The sequence below is a fragment of the Daucus carota genome, chromosome 3, assembly GCF_001625215.2.
Source record: "Daucus carota subsp. sativus chromosome 3, DH1 v3.0, whole genome shotgun sequence".
Lineage (NCBI taxonomy): Eukaryota > Viridiplantae > Streptophyta > Magnoliopsida > Apiales > Apiaceae > Daucus > Daucus carota.
In genome coordinates this window covers 415,129-438,621 of record NC_030383.2, presented here as the reverse complement: position 1 = coordinate 438,621, position 23,493 = coordinate 415,129, and the positions used below count along the sequence as shown (strand labels likewise).

The 23,493-nt window shown below is 33.8% G+C and overlaps 2 protein-coding genes across 5 annotated transcripts; one reads left to right on the top strand and one right to left on the bottom strand.

The window, feature by feature from the left end:
* Window positions 1-340: 340 nt before the first annotated feature.
* Window positions 341-5,948, bottom strand: LOC108211508 (B3 domain-containing protein Os07g0563300). 4 transcript variants are annotated; one of them, XM_017383129.2, is made up of 8 exons: window positions 5,678-5,948; window positions 4,585-4,666; window positions 4,334-4,432; window positions 3,259-3,395; window positions 3,067-3,166; window positions 1,850-2,024; window positions 1,321-1,398; window positions 341-698 (listed from the first exon to the last, which is right to left on the bottom strand). In XM_017383129.2, the coding sequence occupies exons 1-7, from the start codon at window positions 5,797-5,799 to the stop codon at window positions 1,322-1,324; spliced, it is 792 nt and encodes a 263-aa protein (XP_017238618.1). In that variant the 5' UTR covers window positions 5,800-5,948; the 3' UTR covers window positions 341-698; window position 1,321. The 4 variants fall into 4 exon arrangements, with proteins under 4 accessions (XP_017238618.1, XP_063946987.1, XP_017238617.1 ...); XM_064090917.1 differs by having other exon boundaries at window positions 3,067-3,160; XM_017383128.2 differs by having other exon boundaries at window positions 1,850-2,027; window positions 5,678-5,947.
* Window positions 5,949-8,136: 2,188 nt separating this feature from the next.
* LOC108211978 (myosin-2) lies at window positions 8,137-23,464 on the top strand. Its single transcript, XM_064090365.1, has 24 exons — window positions 8,137-8,892; window positions 9,333-9,434; window positions 9,518-9,661; window positions 9,753-9,903; window positions 9,993-10,020; window positions 10,184-10,352; window positions 10,472-10,535; window positions 10,675-10,688; window positions 10,793-10,877; window positions 11,959-12,062; window positions 12,191-12,329; window positions 14,099-14,217; window positions 14,367-14,519; window positions 14,605-14,694; window positions 15,425-15,502; window positions 16,224-16,382; window positions 17,639-17,836; window positions 18,166-18,371; window positions 18,456-18,591; window positions 20,277-20,406; window positions 21,034-21,144; window positions 21,257-21,342; window positions 21,780-21,977; window positions 22,560-23,464. The coding sequence occupies exons 1-24, from the start codon at window positions 8,458-8,460 to the stop codon at window positions 22,929-22,931; spliced, it is 3,471 nt and encodes a 1,156-aa protein (XP_063946435.1). The 5' UTR covers window positions 8,137-8,457; the 3' UTR covers window positions 22,932-23,464.
* The last annotated feature ends 29 nt before the right edge of the window (window positions 23,465-23,493 follow it).

The following is a 23,493-nucleotide window of genomic DNA, read 5'->3' as shown; positions in this document are numbered from 1 at the left end:
AAAAACAGTTAAAATGGGACGGAGGGAGTATTAAATATTGATAGGTCCCACCACTTTACCCACTTTTCATCTAACTTTACTCATTTTTCATACATTGTCTTGGTCTCCGTGTCCCCCTCCAATGTAAACAATTGAGGGGGACGGAGGGAGTATTTAGCAAACGATTTGAATAAGTGAAAAGCAATTTTCTAAAGCTATTTCCAAGCTAAAGCAAGCCGAACTTCTTGACCCCCAAACACCCACAATAAAAACCTGAGTGAAACAAGTCAAATAAAACTTCTAAAACTATATACCTAATACCTTCCATGATTACATATACTAAACTAGTTATGACCTCAAATAAGAAAAAAAACCAATAGTTAGCACTAAGAGGTCTTTAGTAAACCCCAAAAATCTCTGCGAAAGGTAAATTGTTCAAACTTCTATATAACTGAACTCTATGTGCAACTATACTTGATCGTGAATAAAAATATCATGCACACAACATATTCTTTTTTCACGACTATATTAGCATAAGCTTTTACAAACATTAAAAAGGCCTGCTAAAAGTTCGTCCAAGCTGAAATGGGGCCAAGTCTTTCATAATCTTCTCCGCCAACCACGGAGCTTGATGACAAGTATCCTAGCGAAAACGTATACGCCAACTCAAATTCGTCGATGTATTGTCACAAGTTCATCAAGGGCTATCAAGCTGACAACTGTATGAAAGCACATTTAATAAATTCGATCAAATCCAAATAAAGGTCCAAATGAACAAAAAATACAGGCAAGAAGCTTGTGATATTATTATCTATTCTATTTGCTGAATCTGTCAAGTAGTGTCAATTAAGAATAGACATGATAAAAATAAAACTTTTGAAGCATACTCTTGGTTGGCAAATATTAAATTTATAGTGTACAAGTGTATTGATGTATATCAAGACTAAAGCAAACGACTTAAATGTGAAGTTAAAATCCAACGACAACCTAAAGCATGCTGTAACAGAAGTATTGTGTGACCACTGCGTGTGTAAATTTCAAAGATCAAGGCATATGATACTATAATGTATCTTCTGGCAAGATTCTCATAGTTGAGAGTACTTGGTAGGTCTTGTGGTCCGATCCATAATCAGTCGATATTCTTTTAGTTATTACTAAGACTATTTAATCGACGTGAGAATCGTCGGAAGATTCTGACTAAACTATAGTAACAGTAACACAGTGTTATTATCAAAGGTGAATGACTAGCATACCAAATTCATTCATCTGGCAATATTTCATCATTGCTACATGCCCATTTGTATATCAGACATCGGGGATAAAACAATATCTAGTGCGTACCTCAAGATGAAGGACCAACAGAAACTTTTTTCAATCCGATCACCAACGTCCCCTCTGGTTCAATGCGATAAAATTTCACTGAAGAAGAAAATTGGTTGGAATCAGACTCAACTTCATAGAACAGTTTAACACATAACTAGTTGGGCATGGACAAAAAATCCGTTTTAATAGAGATTTCTTTTAGACGTAGCTAAACATTTTGGATAAAAATATATATGCTAATAAAAGGCATCAGAAGCACACGAAGTACACTTGGATTAGTATGGGCAGATATACCTACTTAACTATTAGGTGAAAGCAAGAGGCCAGAAAGCACACAATTTTTCATGCTTAATGGGCCAAACTGCCCATCATGGTGTGTATATAAGGTCCATTTGAAAAGAACCATAGATAAATTAAATTTGCTGAAAGTATTTCATGTTAAATGTTTACCTTAGTAATGGAATAGCACAACAAACACTGAAAAACTATACACTGCATAGACGGTAGCGAGGTCAAACTGATACAGAAGATGAAATTCAAATCTTACCCATATCACCAACTTGCCCTTTCATTGCACTCATATAATCTCGAAGCCCTTCTAATACATACGTTCTGCTGGAAGAACAGGGCCAGTACCGGAACTTAAACACCCATTCTTTACCATCAGTGTCTTGGAATTCAACGGGACCCCCCTGTGGTGCAGTAACGACTGGAAAATATGCCTGCTAAATTATATGAGTTCCACTAAACATAGATGTCAAAAAAGTATGTATCACATATAGCATATGGTTAGAAGCTTTTCGTTTTATATGACGTGATCATATTTATACTTGAAAAGATTGATACATCATAAACCTACTCACCATAAAAATTAGATATCTATACTATACTATTTAAGCCAAAGCATTAAAAGTTTGTCAATCGGTCGGCATCTAAGCCTATGGACCTCCTTAATTTATAAAATGCTCTAATGGATCTCTTTGTTGTCAGTAAAACGTATTTAAACATTCTCATCAAAACATATCTCTTCAGGCCAATTTTAATTTAGATTTCCAACAGGCTTAACTATTAAGAACTTATTCAAAATCTTAAATAACAAACCCAATAAAATATACCAAACACGTTTATTAATTATTTAAAAATCTATTTTTGATTAAAAATGCATAATATTTTAATCAAAAAACGCACAGGCGCCTTAATTTATAACATGTTGTATAGATCTCTTTATTATAATTAAAAACTATTTAAACATTTTCATCGAAACATATTTCTTTGGGCCAATTTGTAATTACATTTTTGACGGGCTTAACATATTCAAAATGTTAAATAACACACCCAATAAAAATATATATTAGCCCTAACACGTTTATAAACTATTTAAAAATATATTTCAAATATAAAAAACGCCAACTATTCTAATATAATTTATGTTCACACAAAAATTAAAAATTAAAATATATATAATAAAATAACAAATGTTATAAGTGCATGACACGGGTTATAAGCTAGTTTTGAAAGAGTGATCAGAGACTAAAATCTTTGGTCCTAAACAATCATGATGGCATATTTCGAACTAGAACCATCAAGAACAAGACTATTTCGTTACAATTATGGGCAATTGGGCAGAAGAGCACCTCTAGATAAGCCATACAAATCAAATATTATGTTGAAATAAACAGAATGCATCACTTGATGCACTTGAATCACAATGATAGCTTAATTATAACCATTTGCACAAGAAAACTAAAGAATAGTTGGACTTACTTCTGCATATTTTTTGGGTATCACAAGGCGTGCAAGCTTATGGTCCACGTCACTAGCAGTTAGCATCTTCTCAAACAAAGGAGTGATGATAGATCTAGGTCTAAATAGGGTCAAGAAATATTAACTTAAATACTTTATGATTGCATTAAAATCTAAAGATTTCAAAAAGATGAATATAGAGGTAAAGGATACTTTCTTGAGATCTGTTGCAGCTCTGTGTTGTTTACCCAAGGCAAATTACAAGGTTCTACGTGAATTTTCTTGCCAAAGTCTATGGATAGATTTGCAGTTCCTGCCTGAGATTCCAACGATAAGCAGCGGTTTCGAGCCTGAAATACAACGGGTCACACTTAAAATGTTGAAAATCACTCGAGGAACAACAACCATACTGGACATTTTGATTGAACTAATGTAAAAACATAACTCAACAAGCCTCTTAGTGCTAAATGCTAATGACAACTCATTAAACTCACTTCAGTGACCAACTAGATAATTAACTCTTTAAACCGGTAACCATGTTAAAAGCTGGAACTTTATATGATTTTACAACTTCAAATCTTGATGATGGATTTTAGGATCATATTAGACCTGGAGGTACGATTTAATATATCATGGAAGTTGAAGTTAGCCCCATAAGTTAAACATATTTTCAGCCCAAAAGTGTGGATTGATTATTATGAAGTTGAAAGATTGTTATTAACCTAAGTAGTTTTACATTAAAACCTAAGTAATATATTTTATAATTTAAGTATGTACTATGTAGGTAAGAAACATTACAAAACAAGCTTATATTGCTTACTAAATACTAACTAACCAACAACACAATTGCATAACTCATATAACAGGTTGACTGGTCCAATTTCAATAAGCAACTATCAATGTAACTGAAATGATGATGCACATTGAAAATGGGAACTTAAGGTACAAAAGATATCATGTGGGTATTATAACTTATAACCCAAGTTAGTGCACTATTTTGTCAATCAAAAATTTGAGGGGGTTCCATCACTGTACTATCTAGATATATCATGTAGTGTGGCATTATGGATGAATAAAATTGACCACACATTTATGCTTACAACAGCCTATTGTATCATCGCTTTTGTGGTGTGAGTTGGGTAAGCAGATTCTAAACAATCAGACTCTGTGTATGTTATGTTCTGCTATACATCAATCAATAACAGGGTAAATGCAAGTATCTGGACTGCAACGAGAAATATTAACTTTAAGGAATAAGTAAACAAAATATATTAATCATTTATCACACCGTAATAAAGTTCCGTTTTGAGCAATCCATGCAGATAACTCCACCAAAATCCAACAGCAAATAGGCATTGTATGACACAACGCATCCACAGTGAACCAACTGCAAGGATAATTAGGATTCACATGCTTATTAAAAAAAAACTGTAATCTGGAACCCGCACCCCCCCCCCCCCCCCCCCCCCCCCCACACACACACACACACACACAAAAAAAATCCAGTTCCTAAAGAAACAAAAACACACAGTAGCTCACCTTCCCACAAGATTCACAATCCCTCCAACCATCATCATTTGAATGAAATGTTTCGCAGAATCTACCATCCTCGTAAACAGATCTATTTTAAAAGGAAAAACTACATAAGATACATAAACCCGAAGCTATAAGAACCTGTTTCCACACTTGTACATTAGTTATTATATTGATTATAAAATTTACATTGCAGTCAACCTAGAATCTCAACTAGTGTACTTTAGGTTACATGACACCACATGCAGCATGAGATCAGAACCCCTAAGGAATATTAAGCTCTAGCACTGTTAAAATTATCAATAATTACATAGCAGAGAAAAATAGGGCAAATGTGAGAAATATTAAGCAACTGCTGTACCCTCCATTGTTAAGTTCCTATTGGACTTGTATGCTCCAACGCCAAGTATGTATGAAAAACGTTCAAAAGAGAAGTGTATAAGATCCTGTTTACCTCAAAATAAGCACTTATTTACTCAAAATTCACGTACAGAATTATTTAACATTTGGCCAATAAAAAAACAACTAAAACGGGCTCTCAGTATAGTGATTCTTCAATTCCAAATGCATTGCAAATACAAGCACAAGTTCATTCAGGACATAACTAATTAATGAGTAACCAATTTTCTGAATGTCTTCTTGCTCTATATTATCTATAATATTATGCTCATATGCATCTACAAAATATGTCTCTGTATTCTAGTTGAATATTACTAGCAGGTAACACATAGATGAATAACTTTACTTCCTTGAGGTCATCGATATTGTAATATATTTCTTCGCTCCAGCAGAAACACTCAAGTAAGTCCTAAACTCTCCAATTTTAAGTCCCTCGAGCCACAACTTATCTAACCATTTACAAGATAACTTGAGAAGCAAGAAAAAACAACTTCACTTTGTCTCAAAACAACAAATTCCGAAAGCAATCAAACAAACAATCAACACCGAGATACATAGTATGAAGCACTCGTCCAACTCTAAACACGCAATTACACAAATTCACACAAAACAAGCAACACAAACACACCTAACCAAACATATATACATCAAGATATACAAACAACACATTGTTGAGGGTGAATGAGAGTGGATGCTTTACCCGCATCGATTGCAGAGACGAGCGACGTCGCCACTGCGGAGACGCCAGCCGTGTTTGAAGCTATCGGAGATGGAGTCTTCGCACTGGAAACAAGAGGTTTTGGAAGAAGAAGAGGTGGCCATTGATATGAGTTGGGGCAGAACCCTAGAAAATAGACGGGGAAATGTGAATTTAATTTAGGGGTTTTATAGAGAGACAGGGGAGAGAGAGGGGGACTGAGGAAGGGGCGTGTGTTGCGGGGACTGCTTTTTCGGTGTCTACTTGAACAGTCAGCTAGACTGTACGTATGTATCGTGTATGTAGGTACATGTACGGTGCTCATTGGCTTCTTGTTTTTGCTCGATATAAAATTATATGGTGGTTTATGAGTTTTTGTTTGATTTTTTTCTGATTTGTCATAATTAACTTCATTATTATAAATTTTTAAGAGAAAAAAACTTGCCCCGCTATTTTAATTTTAAAGAGATAGATTCAAATATACATGTCGAATGTGTCTCGCGAATATTCACGCTGTTGTAAATTTTTATTATTGAATATACATGTGCAATGTGTCTCGTGAATATTCATGCTATTTGTAAAACTTTATTATTGGACGGTAATAAAACAATTCAAATAGGTACATTGAATCCAACTACTCATCAAAAACTAATACGAAATAGTTAGCAATTGTTGATATACATTATTACTTGTGTGTGTTTATAAAGAGTTAAAATATTTTGATTGATTTAAGATGCAACAAACATCTCATCTTACCGTGTCGATGTCCTCGTCGAGCTCATAGACAGTCAAAGTTGCTGAGCTCCAATATTACATCTAAGATTTGAAAATAAATCAAAATATATTGTTGCATCTACGATCCGAACATAAATCTGAATATTCTGAGTGCATCAACTTGGTAACCTATATATCTCACAATATTTATTTTATCTTTTTATACAATTGATAGTGTTACTACTTATGCTTATATATTGAAAAGATATCTAGACTCTTCTCAATATTAAACCGAGATATTACATGTAAATTTTAGTATCGATAATACATGCACTCATCTCGTGTCCTTACACTTTCAAACCGTATGTAAAATAATGAACAAGATTATTCTAATAAAATAATATATAAGCATAACGGGTTATATTTAAGTGAACATGATTATTCTGAACAAATTTGAAATAACTTAATAATTTAATAACTTGATGATAAATATAAGAAAGTTCGATGAATATAATTAAAGTGAAGTACATTATATGAGAATTCTTATGATGATTTACTAATAATTTTTTTCATGATGCATAAATGTTATAAAAAAGAAAAATACATATATACGTTTTAATTTTTGATCATGACAGAAACTCTTTTTCGACTTTGGGCTAAAGTAAAATGAAGATTTTGACAAATTATTTTGTAATTAAAATCAAGAATGAGTGATATTAACAAAGAAATTCTTCCTAAGATTCATACAAGTATTAACAAATTGTCATCATTTGTATAATTAAAATAAAATTTAAAAAATTCCGGCAAAAAACAATTATAATTAAAATAATCAGCTTCGTTGTTTTACTACATAGGACGGAATTATAAAAGTAGCAATAACTTTTTTATTGTATGATGGCATCTCGTTTTATAGGTTCTTTCGATTGGATATAACTTATTTATCCATGAGATTCCTGTTGTCGTAGATCAATGCTGGGTATAGGTCAAATATATATATATCAATATTAGCATATAATCAATTAGAATGATCAAAATTAATCAAATAACAATGAGTCCATGTAACATTATAGTGTAAAAATCACCTACTTGAGTGATAATCATGAAGAAGACGACAACGATGATAATATTAAATTTTGAATGTATCCTACGAAGTATGTTAGTGAGAAAAGATCCCATGTCTCATAATTTCATAAGTAATGCCCAAAATAAATGAACTCAAATATCATTTATTAATGTCGGGTAATCCAACATTTTGATTTTTGGAAGAAGATGTTACATTGTGTCGCGATTAGGTATGAAAATCCTTCCAAAATGTAACAAGATCTAACCTTTTAGTGTGAAACACTACATGAAATAGCATTTAAGGATTTCAAAATACGAAACGATCTAGCGTTAATAAGACAAAAATAAACAAACAGCGTATGATCTAGTGTTTTAGATTGTAAAATGATATTTGAGATTATTTGTGATAGTAACTTATTTAAAGAAATAAATCTTTGTTTCTGTTTTAAAAATGCACCTTTTTATATATTGTTTTGAATATAAATATTAGATAACCGTTTCATATTCATCATGTGATAAAAAAATTATGTACATTTTTCAGAAAATAAGAAAGTTTAGCCATGACATGATATTTGGGGCCTTGTCCAGACTCCGACAAAATCAGGGGGGAAAAAAGTCGAATTTACATACAATGGACCAAAAGTCCAAAAATTGTTAGAATTCATACAATTTCTTCATTTTGTCTTTCCCGATAGCCCCGCTAAAGCGAAGGTAAGGTGGACGAGGTAGAATTGCAAAGTTCTGATTGAAAACCTGAGTTTGAAATTCCTATCAGCTTCGTCTCCGAATCTTACTCATCCATCTTCAACAATTCTAAACCTTCTATATGTACCGATTCATCCTGTTTACGCATCTGAAATGATCATAATTTTGTTACATGCAATCCGATAATATGTTCATCAATTCACACATGCATTTTCCACATCTGATCATTAACGGGGTTTCGAATTCGAATTTGCACGATATACAATCAAAACCGTTGAATTCGACGATTTAGAATCGTAAAAATGGATAACAGGCCGGCTGGAACAACTCGTAGCTCGCTTGAGGAAATGCTTGAGTCCCTCAAGGAGAGGGACGAGGCAGAGCATCCCAAGGACTTGCCCCCGGCACTGCCATCAAGGCCTAATTCTCGAGCTCGTAGACCGTCTGTTGCGAAACGGTCATTGCCAAATTTAATTAGTGTACCTGATTCTAGTAATAAGGTGAAGAAGAAGAGAGAGTATAAAAGATCATCAGGGGGTAGTTTTGGAGGGAAGAAACCTAAGGAACCTAGACCAGACGAATCGCCTTATGCTTCTGTTACAATAAGTGATGTCAATTTCGAGGAGAATTTGGAGAACGGTGATAAGGACAGTGCTGATTTTGCTGTTAAATCTTCTTCATTTCCGAAGTTTAAAGAGCCTGAGTTGAATGAGAATCTCGGTTATTTCATCAAAAAGGTACAATTATTTAGTTGTACTTGTACATGCTATTTACAATTTTTTTGGCACTTTCGTTTGCATGTTACAAGTCAATTGTTTAGCTAGTGGCGGAAACAACTATGTAGCAGACTAGCAGTATATATGAATAAACATTTTAGAGGATGGCTGGTTAAGATGAATGAAATTGTTACCTTTTAGAAATTATTGTTGTCATTTCCAAGTGTTTTGTTGAGTGTCAGAAAGTTTTAAGAACATGCTCTAAGACCCAAGTCATGAGTGACTCTGTAATCTTGGTAAATATTTATGAAGCATTTGAAAAGAGATATATAACTCAGCAATGTCAATTTGGATTTTGCTTCCTGTTTACATCATTAAACTATACTCGTGTCACTTCTCTGGAGATCTTCATCATTTTTTTAATCATATCAGAAACACTCACTGAAACTACTTTGTTTTAGAAACTACGAGTTTGGTGTCAACTTAAAGACGGGCAGTGGGAATTAGGACACATACAATCAACTTCTGCAGAAACAGCGTCCGTGTTGCTTGGAAATGGAAGTGTAAGTTCATGAATCCATGTCCTAAGTCAATCTACTTGAATTGCTTAAATAATCGTGTTCTCTTCTACCTGGTGTCTTTGTAGTTGGTGATAGCGAGTACCGGAGAACTGTTACCTGCAAATCCTGATATCCTTGAGGGTGTAGATGATCTTATACAGCTTAGTTACTTGAATGAGCCATCAGTGCTTCATAACCTTCAATTCAGATTTACTCATGATAAATTTTATGTATGAAGGTTTAAAAAGTTAGTATTTCCTTTTCTGACTAAGCATTTTCTCTTTCTGATTCTAAACTAATGCTTCCGCTTCCCCCAAATAGAGTAAGGCTGGATCTGTTTTGATTGCAATCAATCCCTTTAAGAAGCTCAAACTCTACGGTAACGATTATATCACAGCTTACAGGCAAAAGCTTATGGATAGCCCTCATGTATATGCCATAACTGATACTGCCTATAGCGAAATGATGAGAGGTTAGTGAAATCAGGTCTCAAGAACTTGGTGAAGAGGTTTATTTCATTTAACTTTACTCTTACAATATATTCTGTTTTGACACATGCAGATGAAGTAAATCAATCACTAATAATAAGGTAGGTGATTCTACTCAACGTACATGAGTTGAAGCTCCCATTTGTTCTTTCATATGTGTTCCTTTAGGTTATCTCTCCAGAGTATATGCAGTTCATATATATTAGTTACATGTGTGTAATTGTGTATGACTGATAAAAGAACTTTTACCGTCAAATTTTGTAGTGGGGAAAGTGGAGCTGGAAAAACTGAAACAGCAAAAATTGCTATGCAATACTTAGGCGCTCTTAGTGGTGGTAGTGGCGGTATGGACCAGAAAATATATCAAACAAGTAGTATACTAGAAGCATTTGGTAATGCAAAAACTTCCAGAAATGACAACTCCAGTCGATTTGTGAGTTCTTTCGATCATATCTTCCTCTTAAATCTATGATAAAAGCTTCCATATATTCATAAAGAGAGTTATAGCTGTGATATTTGTGTATACATCTTAACTACTCTGATGCTAACCAGGGAAAACTAATAGAAATTTATTTTAGTGCTACGGGGACGATATGCGGTGCTAAAATTCAGACTTGTAAGTTTAATCCTTAATTGCATTCACTTGTTTAACATATTCATTGGTCACCATTTGCTACCGGTAACAAACTCAATTAATTTTTATGATGTTTGCACATGTACACTCACATATCAACGCTTACGCTAATTGGGGGTAGTTCTGCTTGAAAAGGCAAGTCGTTTAGGTTATATAATAAGTCAATACATTCTATATTTCATATATATATATATTCTTGTTATGAAAGAAAAAAATTATTTTATGCATCTTTTCTGTAGTCGAGAGTTGTTCAGCTGGCACAGGGGGAGAGGTCGTATCATATCTTCTATCAGATTTGTGCTGGGGCTTCATCTGTTCTGAAAGGTTGTTAATCTTCATTATTCCAGTAATCTACAGTCTGCTGTGTGCCTGTGTGTGATTTTGTGTGTGTGTGGGTAACGAAAGAGGAGCCTAGCACCTGAATAGTTCTTAAAGCATTACGAATGGTGGGTACCAAATATGTGCCAATTGTCATGTGACTGACATGGCATGCCACTCTACAACTTCTTTTGTGGGACCAACTGTGACTATAATCGTAATGTTTAATAATCTACACAAATTATGATATTTTATAAAAGAAAAAAAATAGTAAGAAATCAATATTTATGATGATTTGGCAAAGCTGGCACCTTTCATGAAGGCCAACCATTGGAGATGCCCGATGTCTTGTTAATTAATATATCTCCTGTTATACACGCATCTCACTATATAAGTCATGATATATATATGTAATATTAAGTTCCTAAAAGATAATTGCCAATATGTGGTCCCGAGATTCATCTAATTCATTTCAAACAGCAGTCTTACTAAATCGCTGGTACAGTGGACAATCCATTGTGGTTTGGCATAGTCCATCTGCCGGGAAGGATCATTAGGACACACCCCCATTTTCCCTCCCTTATGGTTATGATATATATGTTATACACAGAAGAAACTTAGACTATAAGTTTAGCTACCGTGTTAAGCCAAGGTTTAATGCTTGAAAGTTCATCATAATGTTTCTGTACACTTATGAACTAATATAAATCTGTAGAAGAGCTGGTTTATTTATGCCTTCATATAAAATGTGAATATGTGTGTATATCGGCATATAATATTTTTAAATTTGTCCTCTCTTGGCATAATTAATCAAGATATCGGCATCTCCAATAATTTTAGTATTGGGATAGCATATTAAAGGTAGTTAAATTGCTTTCACTTTGTTGCTATATTTGGAAGTTGCTAAGCAATTAGATTCCTACCTGCATACATACATAGAGAATTCTGCACTTCGCATCACCCATGTCTGAGAAATGTAGTATTGTCCATCATACTTGTGATTATAATATTTGTTCCAGATTCCATCAATTAATCACAGGCCTATAATAATCTAACCTTCGACATGATTTTGTTTATCTTTTAACAGAGAAGTTGAATTTAAAAGCAGCGAGCGAGTACAAATACCTTAATCAAAGTAGTCGCTTGGTAGTTGACAATGTTAATGATGCTGAGAAATTTGCACAACTTATGGTAATTTAAAAGAATCGTCAACAACAGTTAGTGACTTGTCATTTCTGGTTATTACTTGTTCCTTCATCTTATACTATACTGGATACAAAGTATTGGTGTGTCATAAACTTTGTTTTATATTTCTCCAGGAAGCCCTAAATACGATTCATTTGTCTGAAGAAGATCAACAACATGCTTTTGAAATGTTAGCTGCCGTATTATGGATGGGAAACATATCATTTCAAGTTGCTGAAAATGAAAATTATGTGGAGGTTTTGTCTGATGAAGGTAATTTTATATGCCCGTTCTGTTTAATTTCATGATAACAGCACTTGGAGATGCTTCTATGACCAGTTTCTGCACTTATATTACTTTCTCTTATAGAATTAATGCATTATAATTGAATATACAAAAACCTTGCCATAATTTAGTCTGAAGCTAGGAAATAATCACAATTGAACACAGCTGATTACAGCTCCAAAATAGTTAGAAATAATTGTTGTTGTATTTTCAAGTTTAAATTTTGCATATTCAAGTTGTACGTAGAAACTAGCTTATATTTTAAAAAACATTGTTGTATAAGTATTTACATACAACAACCATGTGTATCACACCATACTTTGTCTTGCACTAAGCCGGGGGTCTGCACGGAAACAGCCTCCCTATTCTTTAGAGTAGGGGCATGGTCTGCGTATATTTTACCCTCCCCAGACCCTGCTCTAAGCGGGATATAGTGTGCTTGTTTGGTTTGGTTTGGTTTGGCATTGTTGTATAAGTATTAATATATTCTGTAATCTATAAAATTAAATTTAAGAGTGGTCCTATTATTTGGTTAGATATTCAATATACTGAAATCATATAAACAAGAATATATTCACTAATTTGTTCTTCTTATTTTTATAAAAACAAAAAATATATATATTATAGAATAATTTGATTCATTTTATTTGTGAATGAAAAAAGGAGATCAAGCATTTCTCCTGAACTCTTTCTGCTTATAATACACAGAGTTTTTTACCCAAAAATTGAGCTAAAAATACAATTAGAAACTAGTATAAACAAATATTGCAGAAAATTGTTGTGTGCTTTCATATGTGCTTAATCAGTGAACTTATAAAATCAATCACTAACAAGATGTTTCAGATACATATAGGTAGATAGTAGGAAAGTACAGAGATATTGCCATGATTTTGTTATTATCCTCACCAAACCAGACGGGTCTCTGTATATGTGGTGGTAGCCAAATTTTGAAAATAATGCACCATAATAAATGTATGTATGCAACTTTATGGGTAGCCATGAATTTCTTATTGATTACAATTTGACATTGATTAATATAAAATCTCAAGATGGCATGTATTTTATGGTCATCTTTTAGGATTTTGTAATTGATAAGACATTGATTGTCAGGATATATAATACGCCTGTTGATCGTTATGTCTGCAAGGTGCTTTAAACTGCTTTTGATTGTAAAATGATAACATTGCCTCATTCAGTTTCTATTCAATCTTTATAATGTGGTTTTGAGTCCAATGTGAAATAAAAATGCCACTCCAAGAACTCTAGAATCATATATTCGGACTCAACTTTGTAAGCGTGTGTGTAGTGTATTACAACTCCAATGGCGTGACATGGCATGGCACTCTTGTTAGCACTCTATTGGAGATGCTGGGATGTCAATGGGTGCGAGTGAGGTGGCATGAGGTGCCAACTTGGAGTGCCAAAAGTTGCATCCTCTAAAGTAGGGTGCCAACTTAATTTTTCCTCATATTTGATATCAACCTCAATCTAGCTAATCTATGCACTGCCAGAATAAATGACTGATTTACTTGTGTCGGGTCTAAGCTTTCAGTTCTATCAAATATTTACTGCTTTATCATAAAACAGGCTTTCGCTTTTTAATATTAAACTTTAAAAGTGTCGATTGCATTTTTGTATAATTTCTGGTGAATATACAAAGAGAATAAATGTTTAGGTTTTTAACTTTTCATTCTTTCCAAGTGCTTCGTTTTAGTTCCTGCTTTAATATGTCACTAGTGTTCATGCTTTCATTGCAGCATGCAAAATGGTTGCTAGTTTGCTAGGTTGCAGTTTAGAGGACCTTATACTAGCTTTATCTACCCATAAAATTCGGGCTGGGAAGGAGACTGTTGCTAAGAAATTAACACTACAGCAGGTAGGTTAAGTTCTGTAATGGGCATTGTCTCCCTCTTTTAACTTGTAACTGCATGTCTGACACGGACACCTGCAACACTGTCAATGGCATTTGTCAGACATGCATCATACATCATTACCTTCTCATGCGATGAAATGTATCTTTTTTAGGCAATTGATACAAGAGATGCATTGGCAAAATTTGTATATGCAAGCCTGTTTGAATGGCTTGTAGAGAAAATCAATAGGTCACTTGTGAAAGGTAGATGGCAAAGCAGGAGATCCATAAGTATTCTAGATATTTATGGGTTCGAGTCATTTAAGGTAGATAATATATGTCTAAATATATATATTTGTTGATGTTGTATAACATTTCATTCTTATATAATGATATTATTCACCATTACAGAAAAATAGCTTTGAACAGTTTTGTATAAACTATGCAAATGAGAGACTGCAGCAGCACTTTAACCGTCATCTATTTAAACTTCAGCAAGAGGTGAGTTACCAGCTTATTACTTTTCATCCGTAGAGCTATTTGGACAATGGGTTCTCTTCTTAGTTCTCACCTCTATTTACATTATGCAATTAAACAAAAAGAAACAAATAAGAAGTTTGCCTCATTTCAGAATATTAACTTGGCTAAATTACAGGATTTATGTTTTAGGGGTAAATTTGTGTGTGTATATTTATCTACACAAAATTAAAGAGACGCAAGCTTATATCTTATAGACAGAATATTAAATATTTAGCCTTAAAGGTAAAGAGGAACAGTACATAGTATTGAGCATCAGGTACAATAAAAAAAGCTCGCATAATATAAGATTGTAGAGGCCGAGATCAGGGTATGCAAATTAAATTACATTTAAAAGGCTCAAAGGGTCCATTCCACAGTTGATGGTATCGATGAGTTTGGTCATAATTACTGAGTTAACTTTTTTTTGCTGATTTGAACAAATCAGCTCTGTTCGTTAATAAGATATACCAGACATGAAAGCATACTTTTTAGAAACCATACATAATATGACGATATTTATAATATATTCAACTAATTTGATGCCAGCTTTTTCTTCATAATAGTTATTCTTTGTAATTCTAAACTGACATCCTATCAGATTCTAAGCATATGATCATCAAGTATCTTCTAATGATTTGTTCATGTCCAAAACATTTCATAGAAATCACACTGTTTGCACTTCCAACATTCTAATTTCCCAGTATTTCTTCAGGAGTATGAGTCAGATGGAATTGATTGGACAAAAGTAGAATTTGAAGACAACCAAGAGTGCTTGGATCTGTTTGAGAAGGTAAGTTATGCCTGTGCGTTTTATTCAAGTGTCCGTCCATCTTTGCAATTCTTATGTCATAGTTTCATGCCTTACCTGTTTTTTTATAATTTCGGTAAACGTATGTCTGTTAATCCAAAAGCGAGTTGAGGGTTACTTGAATGTGGATTTAATTGTTTTTAGATAGCTACCTCTTTGCAGTACATTACAGAGTTCGATTCTTGTTTGCTTTTAAAAGATATACGTTTTTCCCAAAGATACATGTTTGTTAGGTGAAGTTATGGCGAAATTGTTAGATAACACTTTGGCAAACAACAAAACACCGGCATGCCATGCCCTGCATGTGCAAACAGATTTTTTTTTGGGTATATATAAGTTGTTCTTAAAACATATGTTCTGTGTTGCGAAACAAGATATAGACATGTAATCTGGATATATTTGTGTTATTAAATATATAATTTTTAATTAGGTAATTTGTAGTGTACGATTTGTTTAATTATACTGGTTAAGTTGCATACATAAATATAAAGAGGGTTCCCTCTAGAAACATGGGTGTATATATATAAACATGTGAACTAATAGAATATACATAAGAATATTAGTTTCTGTCGTTACCAAATATTATGTGGTGGACTGGACTATCTTCGGCATGCTTTTGCATTTTCAGCTACCAAACATTACTATTATAGCATGTCACAGAATGTAATATCTGCTTATCTGTTAGAACTTATTTCACTTGCAGAAACCCATTGGATTAATATCTTTATTGGATGAGGAATCAAATTTTCCCAATGGCAGTGATTTGACATTTGCCAATAAGCTGAAGCAGCACTTGGAGGATCATCCTAGCTTTAAAGGAGAAAGAGGTGGAGCTTTCAGTGTTCGCCACTATGCTGGAGAGGTTAGTTAAAGTACACGTGTCTCTCAGAATTTTACTCTTTGGAATGCTACTATAGCGGGTCAATGATGATGGCACTAAATAGTACAAGGTCTTTTTAGATCACTATATATGATTAGTCCTTGATACTTATGCATATAATTTATATTATCTGTACAAAAAAAGAAAAACAGATTAAGATAAAGGAAAGAAATCTGTTTGTACACATTCTTAATCTATATAATATGCTGGTTTGCGAATATAACATTGTTCAGCGAAAAGCTTAACTAACTATCTAGACTTTTATACGCTTTAACTTTAGTCACGACAACTTAAATATGCATTTGTATGGTTTTTATTTTCTGTTTTTGTCCAATTCACATCTTTAATTTCATGTTTATTCGAAGATATCATTAGGAACAACATCTAGACTACATATAATCCTGGAATCTCTGCAAAAACAACCTCTTCTAGAGTAGAGGTAAGGTCTGCGTAGATATTAACCTCCCAATACCCCCTTGTTGAGCTGGGTACAGTGGGAATATATGAGTGGGATACAGTGGGTATATTTGGTTTGGTGTATCTAGACTATATTTCTTTGCACCATTCAATATATTAGTTACATGTAATATTTCAAATTATGCATCACACACCTACTCATGTAGGGCTATGGCTTTGTGCATGCTGATCAATTCTTTTCATTTTTCCACCTATCAGGTTTCAAGTAAACCAGAACAGTAAATGGTATTATTTTCTATTCTTTTCAAGCATTTGTTTTCTATAACATCCTCAAAGGTCCAAGGCAGACACTTTTTAAAACAAACCTAGGCACGACCCGAGTCTTAAAATATAAGAGAATATCAGCCCATATATTATGTATATCATCCTACAAAATCTTCCAAATCTCCCAAATACTGTTACAGAACCAGTGTAATTTAATTCTCCCATATTTTATTGTGCTGTTAAATGCATTAGTATTAACAAAAGTATTACAGTATATAGAAATAATGGAAGTCTCAGTAGGTACTTTAAGGGGTGATATAAGTGAATAATGTTGACACCTTGAACTTTCTACAGTCAATATATAGGGTGATCAGATTTGACGGATGACTGGAGAAGTGGACACACGATTCACATGAAGTGAAAAAGCAAACTAAGATTAAAATGACATAATTTTTTTTTTTTCAGTATCCTGTGACCGCTAAAATTGGTGCAGGATGTGATCTATAAATGTGTATTATAATCTTGTTGTTTGAGTAGGAATTGATTTTTTTTTTAAGGTTCTATACAACACCACCGGCTTCTTGGAAAAGAACAGAGATCCATTGCAACCTGATACTATCCAGCTACTTTCATCGTGCAGTAGACAGCTACCTCAGTTGTTTGCCTCCAACATGCAAAGCCAAACTCCAAAACCACCAAGTAATGGCCCTGGAGCATCTGAGCTCCATAGAAAAAGTGTTGGAACGAAGTTTAAAGTAAGAAGTCTTTGTCAGTTCTATGCCTAGTGTACCTGCAGCTCTACTATATATTCTAGGCACTAATATATGATGTGTTGCATAGGACCAACTGCTTTATATCATGTGAAGTAATGTTGATATTACACGATCTGCTTGCACATAAATCTTTTCATTAGATTTAGATTACTATTTCATAATCATTGTGAATATCCAAGGTAGTAAAATAAAGGAAAGGTAGATAATCAAGTATACAGTTAGGCACTTGTCATTTACAATAGAATTTCGGAGCTTTTTTTTTTGTTGCAGAATTCAAGTGTGATTATCCTAGCAATTCTTCTTGCTCGCAGGGCCAATTGTTCAAACTGATGCAACAGTTGAATAACTGTACACCACACTTTATTCGCTGTATTAAACCAAATTCTAAACTGCTTCCTGGATTATATGAAAAGCCTCTCGTCTTAGAGCAACTACGATGCTGTGGAGTTCTGGAGGTAGTCAGGATATCAAGATCTGGGTATCCTACGCGAGTGACACATCAAGAATTTGCAGAAAGGTGAAGTACAATTGCTGTCTGGTTTGTGTTAATTTTACTCCTACTTTTAAATTGTAAATGCTTCTAATACTTGAAAATTCTAAGATATGGGTTCCTGCTTTCGGAGTTTGGTGTCACTCAAGATCCACTAAGTATATCAGCCTCCGTGCTTCAGCAATTTGGGATCCAGCCTGAAATGTATCAAGTTGGTTATACAAAGTTATATTTCCGAGTTGGGCAGGTGAGTTTCATATTGCCAAAACATATAGTCAAATATGTATACACACACACACACACACACACACACACACACACACACACATATAAGCAATGTTTACCCAAATCGGATATTGATACAGGAAGCTCGTTATTTTAGAAATTATCCTGTTTAATCTTGCTGTCATCTGTCCAGTAAGGAGTATGCAATAATGAAATAATAAGATTGGGCTTTGACCTTCTGTTAGTTTGCTGCGGCCATCAAATAGCAGAAACATTACAAAATAAGATAGACCTTTTCTGCCATTAATATTTCCTACCTGGATAGCATGTGACAATATATCTTTCTGGCAAGTGTTTCAAGTAATCGTTTTTTTTTTTTTTCACTTTCATACAATTTGATTTAGGCACAGACAAATGCAACATAATCACAATATCTTCAAACGACTACCTATTATAGAATGGTATGAACTTACAAACAAGATCAAACCACCATTTAAAATGCAGTTATAAAAGGTTAGCAAAGAAACTAGTTGTGATTTGAGATTCACAAATTCACTAGTACTAATTCTAGTGCAATTTAATCATATCAAATATCTTTATCCAGACTGCCAATAACTTTTTAATGACAATATCTAGATTAACAAATGATTATTAGTTGTCTTGTATACAATTTAGGTTTTGTGGAATAGGTGCAAATCAACAACTCTAACTATACAAATGTGGGTATTACTTGCCTGTTGGCAAATATTTCAACTTTCCACTTATTGTAGCCAAACCATATTTGAAAGTGATTTACAGCGCTTGCAACTACATTATAGAGATCCAGTTCAAAAAATAAATACCACTTCTCGTATATGAAAACACGAGTCAACTAAAAAAAAAAAGAAACAAACAAATTCATGATTGACCCTTGTACTGCCACAGAAGTGTATAGCGGTATATATCGGAAGGTCAGTTGCCTTTTTGTCTCTCTGATATATACCGGTATAGACGTTAGTCATAGTATAAGGGCTAAACGGTATATAAAATGTACTTTGAGGATTGAAACGAACGAGTTGAAATAATAGGGGCGGATGGGTACACAGTAGTATTCTTTAAGGGCTAAAGGGTTATTAAGCCAAAAAAGAAAGAAAAGAAAGTCACACAGAACTTACTTGAAAGAACTGATCATGTTAAATAATATGTACAGTAAATACTAAATAAATTGCAAAACAATAAAGTAATCTGTACTGATTGTTCCCATAGAAACCTTATATATTACTAATACAAGGGATATAATAATTTTTTTAATTAATGCGGTCACACCCTGAAGAAACGTTTGTTTTGGCGTTCAAAGCCAATGACAGGGAACAATTAGAGTATGAAATGAGAAGATAAAATATCATGTGACTGGTAATACGTAATATTCCTTAAAAGCATAAAAAGTCTACGCATGCATCAACTAAATCAAAAGAACTCACATTAATTCTATGTTTCGAACCATTTTACCCACATGTACAAATTATAAAACACCCAAAGGATAAGATTCCAGAAAAAATACAGTTTACTACATTACTTGCTCCACTTTACTAAACATTCAATATTTCCAGTGAAATACACTCCTCAGTCCTCAATAGATAAATGTCTAAAGTCCATCATGTTGTTCATATTTAAAATTACACGCTGCCTTAATAAATTATTACAGTGATGTGCTATCTGGCTTGATAGATTGGTGCATTAGAGGATACTAGAAAACGAGTTTTACAAGGTACCCTTGAGGTGCAGAAACACTTTCGTCGTCATCTGGCTTATCGTTACTTCAAGGAACTGAAGAGAGGCACGATAACACTGCAATCATGTAAGATATGATTTCCACTTTCTATTGGTTTTTTCGGATGAGGATACCCTACTTGATAATGACTAATGTAAAAGCAGTCCGTTATCTGCTATATATTTATGTATAGATATCATAACTGTTGCTTTAGATAGTCAAATTACAAATCAACCTTTAATCTGTTGGGAGACTACCAAAGATTAAAGGCTATCAAGCTTGTACTTATATTTATATCATAAAAGCAATTATTCATATACAGTATGTATATCTAATAAGTAAAATCATAGTGTCAATCAGCAAAAACTGACAAACTGTCGGTTTGTAATCTATATTCTGAATTTTACACGGAAATACTGAAAAGAGCAATTTCATGTCACACCCTTCAGTTAAAGCTTTGTAGAGATTCAAGGTCTTTATTGAATTAAGGTTGATGACTAATATTGTGTCGCATGGGATTATTCAAACAGAGATGAGTAGTAAGCGAGTTTAAGGCTTTAAGCAATGAACTAGATATAGTGATTATAATTGTATTACAATGGACAATTAAATGATAATGGCATTTGATTTTAGTGATATGTTATATCCCACTGCTCTCCATTTTATTCAAACATAAGATTCTTAAATATCTCTGTGATCGTCATGTGCCTGCAGTTGTTCGTGCAGATATTGTTAAAAGAAAGTACAGTGTTATGATAAATTTGAGGCAGCAGGTTGCGAAAAGACTTAATGATCAATTGAGTGCTGCTGTTCAATTGCAATCTGGTAAGATTTATCTTGCAAGTTCTTTTGTGCTTAATTAACATGATATTGGAGTGATTGTTATTGTTACTGTTATAAAATTGTAGTTATTGATAGTGGGACTGTAAATTTTCAGTAATACGTGGGCTGTTGGTCCGAAAGCATATTAATCACTTGCAGAATTCTAGCGGCACCCAGGACCTGATGAATTCTACTGTAAAGGTATTTATATATTACAATATATTTTCTGTACCTTATGGGTATTTTTATTGCCATTTGGCTGCATTTTCTGTTTCCATAATAAATATAACTCCTTTCCATGATTCACAAGGTTACATGTACCATGATTTTGCATGTATCTAGTGTCAAGTTCGTCTGCTAATTTTTCCATATGGTAACTGACAAAGTTGTTTTCAAATGTCAACTCTGTTAGCGGGATAAGCAAATGTAGAGTTAGAGAATGACAACTGTTCATTCTTATTAGATTGATAAAATGATAAAAGGCAAAGTATATTACAAGTTTAAACGGAATAAATATAAATATCAAGAAATCTTGGTGTTCTATCCATAAAAGTGAGATATCATGTATTGTTTCTTCTTCTTTACATCTGTACATTGAGGATTTTGGCAATTATTCTCCTTTCCTTTTTCTTCAACAGAGTAAGCTAAACTGGCCTTCAGCCGTAGCAGTGCTTCAAAAGCGGGTTTTAGAGGCAGAAGCTGCCGTTAGCAAACTGGAAGAGGAAAAAACAGCACTCAGAGTTCTAGTAGAACAACATGAAAATCGGTTGTTGGAATACCAAGCTAAGGTGAAATCAATTGAGGAAATGTGGGAAATGAAGATAGCATCCTTGCAAGTAAGTTTGAATTCCTTAATGCAGACATGTTTTCATAAATGCTTACATTACAACACGTCCATTTGGAAAATCATTGTGAATGTGGTCAAACCTAGCTCATGCAATGGTCAACTAGTTGTTGCATCTCTAGTTCAAACATAAGTATAAGCTTTGATCTTTACATGATAAATGTTGACATGTTCGTTGAATTGGTTTGCTGAGCAATGAGCACCTGGATACCCTTGTCATTGTCACCTGCTAAGAGAAAACCGTATGCCCTCCAGTTGCCGTTATATTGATCAGCATAGGAACTTGAATTTGACCGAAGTTCTGGTTCTGTAGTGACAGATCTGTGATTAGTAAAATTACTTCTGAAAACACATAGAGAAACTGACACAATTTTTTTGTTTCCTTAACATGATTACCTTGTGGTTTTTACTCATATAGAAACTGATACAAATTTTGTTATGTGTGTAGTGTTGTTTTTCTTGCAAAAAAACTTTTACTGTTAGAAGTAACCTTTTGAAGTTGATTTCTGTAAGTGTTCCGCCATATGTAAGTCAATGTATGACATTATTATGGTAATTACTCTGACAAATACAGAGGAGCCTTGCTGCTGCTAGAAAGGGTGATTCTGACAATGCTTCTGGTCAGCCTGGTGGGAGCCCTCTCACCAAACACAGTAACTGGTCGAGAAGTCGTAATGCAATCAGTCATCTCTCGAAAGAATTTGAGAGCCAGTCACAGAACTTTGATAATGAAGCTCTCGCTATTGTAGAGGTCAACTCAGAATCAACAAATTTTGATGAAGAGTTTCGGGTCCTGAAACAAAAATTTGATTCTTGGGAGAGAGATTACAAAGCTCGTTTGCGGGATGCCAGGGCAAAATTGCAAAAGCAACAAGAAGCAGAAAGACATCAACAGCATCACCACCACAGATGGTTGTGGATACTGAGGACTTTAAAGTTTAAATAGAAGGGCAGAAAAGCAGCAGTTGCATATATGTGTATGGACAGACACGGATGTATCTATTATCCAGAAGTGAACTGTTGTCAAAATGATGAAGCTTCCACTCCCCAACTGCAAGACTATTCTTGTCTTCCGACATATATTAGCCTTTTATAGTAGCACGAGGTGTGAGCATAGTTGGATGGCTGATCAAGTTTTCATATATAGAAAAGTTTGTTACTAACCCGAGGAAGAATAAACCAGCCTATCACAAGAGGAAGGATCTGGTATGTTTTTCTTTTTACTTTGTTCGTTCCTGGAGTTGTTGGTAAGGAGTGTGAATAACATTGTTGTTGTCATGTAAGAAAACAAAAACGAAGCCGTTGAACAAGCAGTTGATTCCGAGATGTGAAAGAGAAATGTACATATGGCCTCTCCCTCTCTGATGCTTATAGTTAGATTATACGTAGGATCGGGACCTTACACTTATGGCCCCATGTTAATGTATTTCAAAATCTTTTAGATGATTTATTTTTTTAATTCTGTATCATTTTTCCTCACTTCATGAAGTTCAGTACATACATATGAA

What these genes read in the sequence shown, in the direction of transcription:
- LOC108211508 (XM_017383128.2), bottom strand. Translation starts at nt 5,799, where the DNA reads ATGGCCACCTCTTCTTCTTCCAAAACCTCTTGTTTCCAGTGCGAAGAC. An exon ending in ATTGTGAATCTTGTGGGAAG is followed by an intron (nt 4,433 to 4,584) that starts GTGAGCTACTGT and finishes TTATCCTTGCAG; the next exon opens with TTGGTTCACTGTGGATGCGT. An exon ending in AGGGCAAGTTGGTGATATGG is followed by an intron (nt 1,399 to 1,849) that starts GTAAGATTTGAA and finishes TTTCTTCTTCAG; the next exon opens with TGAAATTTTATCGCATTGAA.
- LOC108211978 (XM_064090365.1), top strand. Translation starts at nt 8,458, where the DNA reads ATGGATAACAGGCCGGCTGGAACAACTCGTAGCTCGCTTGAGGAAATG. An exon ending in CACGATAACACTGCAATCAT is followed by an intron (nt 20,407 to 21,033) that starts GTAAGATATGAT and finishes ATGTGCCTGCAG; the next exon opens with TTGTTCGTGCAGATATTGTT. An exon ending in TGCTGTTCAATTGCAATCTG is followed by an intron (nt 21,145 to 21,256) that starts GTAAGATTTATC and finishes GTAAATTTTCAG; the next exon opens with TAATACGTGGGCTGTTGGTC.